The 11,259-nt window shown below is 35.8% G+C and overlaps 1 protein-coding gene across 13 annotated transcripts in view; it reads right to left on the bottom strand.

The window, feature by feature from the left end:
- The window catches only part of ALG13 (ALG13 UDP-N-acetylglucosaminyltransferase subunit), a 114,818-nt gene that overhangs the window by 78,983 nt on the left and 24,576 nt on the right, over window positions 1-11,259 (bottom strand). For 12 of the 13 annotated variants that reach the window (XR_001817472.2, XM_037729087.1, XM_017502133.2 and 9 more), the window contains exons 4-10: window positions 10,094-10,460; window positions 9,432-9,515; window positions 7,181-7,231; window positions 6,374-6,420; window positions 5,608-5,680; window positions 1,108-1,189; window positions 751-913 (exon numbers count right to left, since the gene is read on the bottom strand). Coding sequence is in view for 12 of the 13 variants with exons in the window: in XM_037729087.1 (XP_037585015.1) it covers window positions 751-913; window positions 1,108-1,189; window positions 5,608-5,680; window positions 6,374-6,420; window positions 7,181-7,231; window positions 9,432-9,515; window positions 10,094-10,460 (867 nt within the window). In the remaining variant the exon portion in view is untranslated. Of the gene's footprint in view, window positions 1-55; window positions 90-750; window positions 914-1,107; window positions 1,190-5,607; window positions 5,681-6,373; window positions 6,421-7,180; window positions 7,232-9,431; window positions 9,516-10,093; window positions 10,461-11,259 lie in introns of all 13 variants that reach the window. The other variant, XM_037729088.1, reaches the window with a different exon arrangement.

Raw genomic sequence — 11,259 nt, forward strand, 5'->3', positions numbered from 1 at the left:
CTTTAAACATCCAAGAAATAGAAATGCAAGACAAAAATCACAAGGTGACACTTACCTAGCACCAAACCTATCTGAATTTGCAGGCAGAACTAGGAATCAGAAGAAATATAAGACATCTACTTTATTATCTCAAACCCAAAGTGTTCAACTAGAGCTGCTGAATAGTTGTTTCCTCAGAGGCACACAATGTGTACTCATAGTGCATACCAAAGGCAGATACGCAAACACTCCTAAAACTTAGACTGAGAGATTTTTCTACTAGCTGAATGTGTCAAGTAACCAATGAACCTCAGTTGTTATCTAGAAAATGATGGTGCTACTTTAGAATCTGTATTTTCTCAAAGTATGGTCACAGCCTACCTACATCAGAATGCTTAGACACACTTGCTTAAAAAAGATTCCTGGTCCCATTCTGACCTCAAATTTTGTGACAGTAGGCCCAGGAATCTGTCTTTCTGACAAACACTTTAATTCTTATACAATTAAAGTTTGAGAACCATGTAATTAGATAGTTCTGAAGTTTCTTCTAGCAATACAAAACGACTTGAACAAAACCCCCAAAGTCTGGGCATCTCACAATACATCTGTTTTGGCAAAACTGTCCCCCCATCAAAAATATATATCCTTAATATATGTGTATGTGTGAATATGCAATCTAACTCACAAGTTTACCAGGCCCCTTCTACTTTCAAATAATGATGCACAGAAGTTTGAAACATAATTATAATGATATCCCTTTCCCTTTATTACCTATTCTGATTTGAACTCTTGTAGACAGTATGGGCATCCTCACTCCCAGTCACAGCATTATTTCTGTTTTTCTTAGAACCACTTCGAAACAATTTAATCGCAGTTTTCAACTCTTCTTCATCCACAACAAATACATCTTTATAGAGAATTTCGTATAATACAGCTGAAGGGAAAATGGCCAAAATTCCAATTGTCAAAATAAGATTTATATTAACACATGAAAACAGTCATAACCCTATGTGCAAATTTAATAGGTACCAACAAGTCTTTAAAGGGGCTATTCATGATGGATCCCTGAAATTAAAGAGTGACAAGTCATCTAAAATTACACCCAAAATTTATAAAGCCTTCACATACCCTGACAAACAGCTGCACTTGACTGAAATTGTTTTGAGTACACAGAATCATAGTGACCACTACTTGAATAGCAGAGTAGAATCTAAAGAAAAACACACAGAATAATTAAGTGAATGTTATACATCTTAAAACAATGAAATTAAGATGGTAAATAACTTGAAACTGAGTCAGTAGGCAGTGATTGATAACTGAATTTATTTTTTTAAAAGTGATTTTTTAATATCTAAATATAAGGAAATGTAACCTGTATCTCAGAGATTTTCTTGGCAGTTGACTTTTAAATGCCAAAATTAAAATCACTACTAAGGTTACACTGTGAGCCTCAATCACATTATTTTAATATACCAAAAAAGTCCTGATTTACAAATTTGCAAAATAAAAAAACGAACACTTAGAAATTGAGTTACTGAACATAACAGAAAGACTAACAGATGCCAAAAGACTCAGCTAACTTCTAAGAATGACTGGAGAAATTAGGTCAAATACTCAATTACTCTAAACTCAGACTAAGGGAGGAAAGGGATTTTATTCAATTATTTTAAAAGTTATCCATTTAACTTCATAGAAATATATCAATACACCATATAGCATCAGTGCTGCTAGAGAGACTTCCTCAATGACAAAAATGAGAGTTTAAGGTCTTAGATGATTCTTGAATTCCTAGGTTTTTTTTCTTCCCAAAACAATTCAAAGGCCATGCTTGTTAAGCAAAATTTGTTCAGTCAAAATGTCGCATGTGATGAAATTTGTTTATGTAACTGTTCCAAAGTTTTCTGAGTCTTTGTAAAAAAAAAAAAAAAAAAAAAAAAAAAAAAAAAATCTGTCTTAGCCAGGTTGGGTGGCATGTGCCAGTAGTCTCAACTACTAAGGCAGGAGAGTCACATGATCCCAGGAATTTGAAACTGTAGTGTGCTATGACCTCACCTGTGAATAGCCACCACACTCTAGCCTAGGCAACAGAGTGAGATCCCTATCTCTTAATAAAAAAACAAAAATTCTGTTTTATATAAGGGATATGATCCCTAGTAATTAAGGTTCTTCCATTTTGAAGGTATCACAAACTGAGTTACTCAAGACGATTCTGCAATCTGTGAAAAGATGCTGCCACCAAGCCTCCTTAGCAGAAACAATTATCCTAAGCATTCTTTTTTTTTCTATCTTCCTACTCTTCCCTGGGCTAACTTCTCCCAAAGATCAAGTTATTTAATCCCAGTTCTATTATTCTTCACTTGTCTTTTTGGAAATCACACTTATTAACTCTAAGAAATGTTAATAACTGGAGGCAGTTGTGGTAGGAGAAAGTTACAACTTAAGTTGTAAGTTGTTAAGAAGTAAAGGAATCCAGTTAACCAGAACTGATGAATAAGCAGTTCTTATAGAAAGAAAACAGACAACCATATAATTTCTCTATTCAGGTGACAAGAAGTTCCATTTTGACTGGAAGAGGCAAAACAAGGCATGATGGCTTTTATGTTTCTGGTGGTATTCCAATGTGAAATAATAATTCTCTCATACATACTTGTGGGTGGTTTGTTTGGGAGTGGGCAGGTGGGATATAATTAATGACAGTAAACTAGTGAAAAAATAGGGTATATCTATATTACTGAGAAGGACATTTAAAAAGAACAAGTAACAGTGTTAAATATGAGTCCATCTACATGTAAAAGACAAACACAAAGAGAATGATACAGAAAGATAATCACCAATATTTTAATAGTTTGCTACTTTGAAGTGCATGAAAACCAATACTTGTTACTTTGAAGTGCATAAGACTGAAGAAGACGAATGGGGACTTTCTTAGTCTACATTTCCAGACTTGCTTTTTATTTTGTTTTTAATATAAGTATGTACTTCTATCTAGATAAAGTGAGCTGAGTGAAGAGGGCTCCATTTCAGTAGCATTCATTTTAATACTGAATACACTTAAGAAATTGAAGATAACTATGTAGAATGCAGAGTTAAGTCAACAGAAGGTGAAAGATACCAAAGTGAATATTAGGCATTTATTTCTATGAAAGTTTGTTCTAAAATATTTTAGAAGGCTCATTAATAATGTTCACTACCTATAATAAAGTCATTTTTATTTATTTATTTATTTATTTTTGAGATGGAGTCGCTCTGTCACTCAGGTTGGAGTGCAGTGGTACAATCTCAGCTCACTGCAATTTCTGCCTCCCGGGCTTAAGCGATTCTCCAGCCTCAGCCTTCCGAGGACCTGGGATTACAGGCATGTGCCTCACACCAGGCAAATTTTTTTGTATTTTTAGTAGACACAGGGTTTCACCATATTGGCTGAGTTGGTCTCAAACTCCTGATCTCAAGTGATTAGCCCGCTTATGCCAGGATTACAGGCGTGAGCCACCACACCCGGCCTCATTTATAAAAACTCAATCCTGATGCCCATCTTAAGAATGTAAACTGAGATAAAGCAGCAAAGTTTTAGGTAAAGCAAAGTATCACAAAATAAAAGCACTGGCTTTTCCATACTTACATTTCAATACAAGCCCCCCCCATTTATAAATTCCCAAATCAGACATATATAGGCATTATCCTATATATGCAATTACCCAAGTGCTGGTAAGTTTTAGCTCTGTATACACATATGGATATTTGTTGGTTGTACACACTTAAAAGGTCTGACATTTTTGTATTCTCATGGTTCCAAATAGGCAATGTTCCCCTAGATTAGCTAAATAGTTTCTCTGTAAGATATACAAGACATTTAAAAGTGGAATTGTATAATTGTAGGAACTAAGTGGGAGATATATGGATGTTCACTACATGAGTCTTTAAACTCTCTGTATGAAAAATTTCAGAATACAATGTTGGGCGAAAAAAACTGATCTGAAAGTTTAAAGATCCCTGGTAAAGATTCAAATTTCATCTCAAGTAATTATGTGTACAACTGCTTAGATACAAAAGCTAACACTCCTCTTCTTCAAACAATTCAGATTATGTCACACCTTCGCCTAAAAACTTTCCATTAGTGTTTAGGGTCAAGTGTGCTGGTGTCTGAAATTTACTTTAAACTACATCAAAAAAGAAAAGTGAACTGTTGAATGGATTGGGGAATAAATATGTTATAATACTAAGATGTTAACAGCAGACTCTAGGTGTTGGGTAGGTATATGGATGCCCGCTGTAAAATTCTTTTAACTTTTCTGTATGTTTGAACATAAAATATTGGGAAAAGTTTTAATTGACTCTTCTGTACAATGAAAAAACAATTTATTTGGCATGGCCTGCTCTACCTCTTACTATGTAACTCTGGCCTATCTTTCCAGCATCACACTCCTCACACCCAACTACTTAAGTCCCAAAAGGTCTCTTACTTACATGCCCCTGTATATAGTGTTTCCTCTGAATAGACTGCTCTTCATATTTGATGGACTCTTTTATACTCCACTGAAATGTCACTACCATTATGAAGCTTTCTCAACTCCCTCAAACAGAAAGAAGGATTTCTTCCTTTACGTTTTTAGTACAATTTTTTTAAATTATAAAACTTAATACTTTGTTGTAATTAAACCTTTCCAGGTCTGTCTTCATTGCCTGTTAAGCTCTTAGAGGGCAAAGATTTCACTGTATTCATTTTGGTGTCCCCAAAGCTCAGAAAAGAGATAATTAATGTACCTCATTTATACTTGTCCTCTAAGTTATCTCCCACTCTGTCTTTTCTATTCCTAATTCTACTTCTCCTTAGCTCAGTTATTCCCCCTCAATTATCGTAACAGCATCCTAACAGTTCTCCTGAAGTCGTCTTGTCTTGTTATCATTAAAATGTTGTCTAAATTGTGTTCCATGTTGTGAAATAAGAGTTAAAAAAACTCAAACATTGTGTAGCCTATATTTCACTAATCAAATAATCAGGATAAAGGACTTTTCTTTTATAAACTTTTTGGAGGAGAAGCTGTATGGTGAAAAACAATTTGTCTGCTGAGTATTTTCAACCAAGTACTTTACCAGACAGTAGACACTGTCACTTCCCTCAAGAAACTTTCGGATAATGAAGGAAATACATATAAAAACAAATACAATGTAATATATACTACAATTACTTGGGAGCTGCTAGGGGAGCACAAAGGGAGAAAATGACTCGAGGGGCATTGGGAAAGTTACAAATAAAAAGACATAAAGTATGAAAGGCAGAATATCTGCAAGCACAGCATAAGGATGGAAGACAATGAAGCTGGTTTGGGACCTTTCAGGATGCTGAATGCCTAACTTGGAAGTTTGAACCCGATCCTTTTTAGTCATTGGGGAGCCAATTAGGGTTTTTGGGTGGCTTTTTTCCTGTCACAGAGAAGTGACAATCAGATCTGTTTAGAGGGATAATACTGAGAAAAACTGACTAGAGAGGAAAAGGCTAGTGACAGAGAATCTTGTCATTCAGACTATGCTTTTCATTAATTAGGTTAAAAATGATTTCTTAATATCCTAGCAACACAGAAGCATCATTCAACTTCTTTTATATAAGTCAACATTTGCTCATCTTCTTACCTTGTCTTCATAGCCATTATCTGTGACATAAGTTGGAGGTTTTCCAGGAAAGCGATAAAGAATGAAATCCCGACTACATGGGGAAAACAAAGGTAAGTGGCAAGGCATAATTTGGTATATATAAGAGATAGTTATACACACAAGTATTTGTGCTTTTAAATTGCCTACCTTATTCATATAAAATAATATAAACATCTGGTTTAATGTTTGGCTTTAAAATAATCCAAAAAGGCTAAATGACATTAATTCAAGGTAGACAGCTAATTACTCCTAAAGTCCTATGGATTTTCTTTTTTTAACATATCTTAATTTGGGAGGAAGAGGGGTAAACCCAACAAATTATCAATTGTATGTATCTCTGTGAGTTGGGGGATGGTGGTGCTCTTTATTTAAAGCAGGGGTTGGCAATTTTTGGCAAAAGGCTAAATAGGCATTCCAGCTTTTGCAGACCATATGGTTTATTCAACTTTGCTTTTGTAGCATGAAAGCAGCCACAGACAATGCATAAGTGAATGAGCATGACTGTGTTCTAATAAAGCTTTATAGACACTAAAATTTGAATTTTATATTTTTCCATGCCATGAAACATTCTTTCGACTTTTCAACCATTTAAAATATTTTAACACTCTTTCTTAGCTTAGACTTCTTCATTCTATATATCAATGCATCAAATCTTAAATTTCTGCAATCCTGAGAGACTTTAATTGAGATCTTATACATACATGCATGCACACATCCACTCTCAAAGAAAGAGGGTATAACTTACTTATAAATTAGAGAAAGTGCTCTTATTTCCAGCTGGCCAGCACTTTCCTAAACATAAATAGTACATAAAGTTTTAAAAAACATTCTGTAGCTAGGAGGTAGTTTTTTTTCCAAGTTCAACAAATTTTTAGCTGATTAGCACTGTTTTAGATGAAGAATTTGTAGAACACACTATAACCTGTTTTGAGACTTGGAATACTGTGATAGCTACTCACTAACATAAACTTGTCCTGAAAAAAAGGACCTAAAGCCCTACTTAGCCATTAAGTAATAAGGACAGGTAATACGAGAGATTTAAAAAACACAAAAGTGGATTAAAAGGCAGTACAAAAAGGCAGCAGGGATTTAGTAAATGTGTTTTAAGTCCAGAACTATGGAATTAACTTTATCACATAAAAATTATTTCTAAATAAACTATGTATTTATGAATTTTAGTACCACATAAAAAGAAGACAACTACAAATCAGAGGAATTGTCTAATAAAAAAAATGACCTCTTGGTAAAATTCATTACCACCCTCCTCCCCCATTAAAGTGAAAAGGCTTAAGCTTGTCCTGTTTCCAAGTAGTGTATACTCTTTTGCTAGTCTATGGTTGATGGGACTGTTAACACACAATCATCAATGTTCAACACCAAACAATAGGTCAATTGCCAGCCTCTAAACTTACGCAAGAAATATTGGATTCAACACAGCTGACTACTAAAGAAAAAACTTGGTGTCTGGCTAAAATAATACAGCTGAATGAATAAATTTACATTACTATTCCAAATAACTCTGAAAAGATTAAACCCCCATATTTGATCTTACCTTGGGATCTCCCAACCGTTCCAGGTATTTCTCAAAAGATCCCTCCACATACTTCAAAAATAAAACAAACTCGACTTAACCAAATACATAGCATTACTGAAATCTGATTATATTCTGCAATATTATCCTGCAATGGATTTTTTTGCTCAGGTCAACAATTATGGTAGTAAGTTTCTACTCTGCACAGCACCTCAAGAAGATTTGCACATACACAAAAGTCATGAGGGACAAAAGCTAGAGTATAAAAAGTATCTTAGGAATTGGTCCTGGCATATCCACATACCAGTGCATTTCATCAAATGGTATGCTTTTGAGTTTCATTTGAAACACCAATTTAAGTGATAATTTTCATAAATCAAGCAAGACCAGTACTTCTAAGAATTTCAAATTTGAAGACACACATTTACAAAATTAAACTGAGAAACTTTAAAGAGAATTTCATTAGTTTCAAAAAAGACCATGGGACAAGGGAACTTTTTAGGGGTGATGGAAACATTCTCTATTTTGATTATAGTGGTAGTTCTATGATTGCATATCATCTACAAAACTAAAAATGCCAAACATCAAATGTTTTTATTGTATGTAAAATATACCTCCATAAAAATGAAATTAAACTCAGGGAATGTAACAGATTTATTTCTAATTCCATGCATTATCACCAGACTTATAAAAAATCATTTAAATATATCTATTCTGTAACTATCCTTGCACCCCTCTATAACTGATACACAACCACTTATCTGCTTTCTGTCACTGTAGATTGCCTTGTATTTTTTCTAGAGTTTTACATAAGGGAAATTAAACAGTATAAACTTTGCAGGGGGTCTGGCTTCTATCACTTAGTATTAAATTGAGATATGAATCTCAATTATTTAGTTTTAAAATTTTACACACATCTTTGTTACTCAAAATGTTGTCCACAAACCAATAGCAAGCATTACTTCAGAGTTTGTTAAAAATGCAGAAATCTCCACTGAACACAGTGGCTCACACTTGTAATCCCAGCGTTTCGGGAGGCCAAAGCAGGGAGATCACTTGAGCCCAGGAGTCTGAGACCAGTCTGGGCAACATGGTGAAACCTCATCTCTACTAAAAACACAAAATACTTAGCCCGGCAAGGTGGCAGGCATCTGCAGTCCCAAGTTACTTGGGAGGCTGAGGTGAGAGGATTGCTTCAGCCTGGGAGGCAGAGGCTGCAGTGAGCCGTGATCCTGCCACTGCACTCCAGCCTGGGCAACAGAGTGAGACTTTGTCTCAAGTGGGGAAGAAAAAAACAAATCTTGGGCCCCAACTCAGACCTACTGAATCAAAACCTGCAGTTTAACAAGATCTCCAGGTGATTTCTATGCACAAAAATACTTGAGATGCACTGCTTTACACTATGGTCTTGCATTTGAAGTAATGTCACTAATAATCCTTTCCCCAGGTGTAGAGAAGACTAAACTCAGCTTCAAGGCAACAAGCTTTTAAGTCAAGAAGTCTTCCCATAGTTTTAAAATTCACTGAAACTTGTTGAGAAAATTAAGAGTAAACCTCGAACAGTAGGCAAATACTCATAATAAACAGAAGAAACGAATGCACTAGAAGGGCCAGAAGTGTTTTGGGTTTTTTTGTTAAAGCCACTCAAAAGGAAGCCTCCAATTTTGTTAACAAGAATTCAAATACATGAAGGTGTAAAAATATGTCTTCTAAGTTGTACCTAAAGTTAATCATTAGTGGCAGAGCTCTAATTATACAATTTGTCACATGGAAAGACCAGATACTTGGACTCATTTGTTCCCTTACAATAAATTTTACAAGATTCCCCAAATTGACTGGCTGAAGATTACTGTACAGAGGATTAAGCAAGAAAATAGAGGGCGTTCCCAATTGCATATCTTTTAAAATATGCATTTCAAAATATTAGCAGAGCCAACCCTTTCATGAAGTATTAATTGTTCAACAAAACTGTATGGATAATATAAAACAGCAATCAAAATGTAACTTTTTAGGGTCTGGAGTTCTTGGTATAGAAGGTAAGTAGTGGGAAAATGTAGATTATTCTTCATTTTTAATTAGAGTCCTAAACAACTTAATTCTAGGAGAGAGTGCAAAAGCACATTAGCTACTGGGAAGGGAGCCAGCTGGGAATTAAATATTTGCTATTGAGGAGACTGCATGATACAGTTTAATTTTGGTAGGTGCTCATAATTATTTTCCCACCTGCTACATACTTTACCAACAGCTCTCCCAGAGTATGTATTCTACTTACAGACTCAAAAGTTTGTTGATTTTCCCTCATATATGAGACACAAGCTTTCCTGATTTCCAGATGATGGACCTGGCTGCAAAATAACTAAAAAGAAGAGAAAGACCAGTCCATTGTCAGTAGTCCTTTAAAAGAGGTACTTCTAAATCAAGACTATGAACTGAACACTTAAGCCCTCCTGATTCTGAATATATGTAGGAAATTGGGAAATTAAATCCTTATCTTATTAAAAGTTTTTTAATATAATCTTCAATGTAATTGGGGAGCCATGGCTGTCATGCCCCATCCCCTTTTCTACTCCGTATGTGCACAGCCTGTAAATATTTTCCTAGGCATTGAAGATAGAGGAAGCAGGCGATGCTTACAAAGGATCAAGATATATTTCAGTTTTCTTCAGCCCCCTTATCTTACCCCTCCTACATTACAAACTGGCATTTAAAAAACAGAAAAGATAGCAAAAGTACAGCAACATATTTAGACTAATCAGCAAAGGCATGCACCAAGATAATAAGAAGCAAGCAGTTTCTCTCCAAGACCTGATAGGCCTGGATGTTTTCACTAGCAAACACAAAAGGGAATTTTTTTTCTTTTGGCAAACAACAGGACCGTGCCATGTCTCAAACTCCGACAACTTAGTACAGGGAAGATATATGTTTTCCTTTTACCTGCTCCGAAATAGCCCGAAAGAGGCAAGAGGCATCCTTGGCAGTCAGCTTTCGAAACAGCCCTAAGCTGCCTAAATATTCATCCATTGATGCCTCATTCAAAGACTTCTGGCTGCAGTAGTTTTTCCATCCTTTATGCATTTTGTACAGGGTGGGGGTGAGAGGGAGAGGGAAAAAAGTGTGGTAAGATGGAAAAAGTAGGGTGCAGGGAGGATGGGCAGCAGCGACAAGAGCTTGTTTATGCAGGTATCTGGAAAGCAGCCCAAAGTCTAGGCCTGAGAAGGCAGTTGAAGTCAGCGCCGCAGAATCTTGGCACTTCCCAGGAGCAGAAGCAATGGACTTGGCTTGCTCAGGACAAGTCAGGACCCTGTGAAAAGAAGAGGAAAAGCCAATCCTCCTAGGAATAGGGAACTGAACTGAGGAGGAGACATGGGAGGGAGGGAGGGAGGGAGAAGGTGCTTAGAGTTACCTCCTTGGGGAAGAGTGGGATTAACTCAATCAGCCCAAGGTTGAGAAAAGTATGCATAAGCAGCTGAGCTTTGGGACTAGAAGGAAACTGACTTTGCAGCTTAACTCAGGGCAAGTGCTGCACGAGGCTGAAAAGGGACTACAATAAGGCTCAGGTGTGTAGGATGCAGCCTGGTTCGTTACATTGCTTTAAGATCTCTAGCTGAATTTTCAACTACAGTCTCTGCCCAAATTCCCAGCTCTTTTCATAGTTTCAGGGAAACATGAAGGGACAGAATCTTCATGAACCTAGTTAACCAGTGAGCATTTTCATTAATATCTTTTTAATACACACATGAAAAAGGAGAAGGAACTTCCCTTAATCTATAGTGGCAGAGGGCACAGTTCAAGCTAACTGCCAAAGCAATTGCCTGAATATTTAAGATGTAGGGTTGAAGTAATCTTCTCATTTACTTCTAGGTAATAGTCCCTGCCAGGATCACAAAAACTAAATCTTAGTAGCCATGCTGGGGAACCTTTATACAGTTCTTGATTAATGCCTCCAAAGTATTATATGGCACCAATAAAAAGGAAAAATGCAAAGAAAGTGTATTGCTTTAAAAATGTAAATAATTTAAATGGAAGCAGCATGAAAATATCCACAAACTTTCTTTTTTTTTTTTTTTTTTTATGCATTTCTCCTTTATTTGTACTTTTTA

Source organism: Cebus imitator, unplaced genomic scaffold (genome assembly GCF_001604975.1).
Source record: "Cebus imitator isolate Cc_AM_T3 unplaced genomic scaffold, Cebus_imitator-1.0 Scaffold292, whole genome shotgun sequence".
NCBI lineage: Eukaryota > Metazoa > Chordata > Mammalia > Primates > Cebidae > Cebus > Cebus imitator.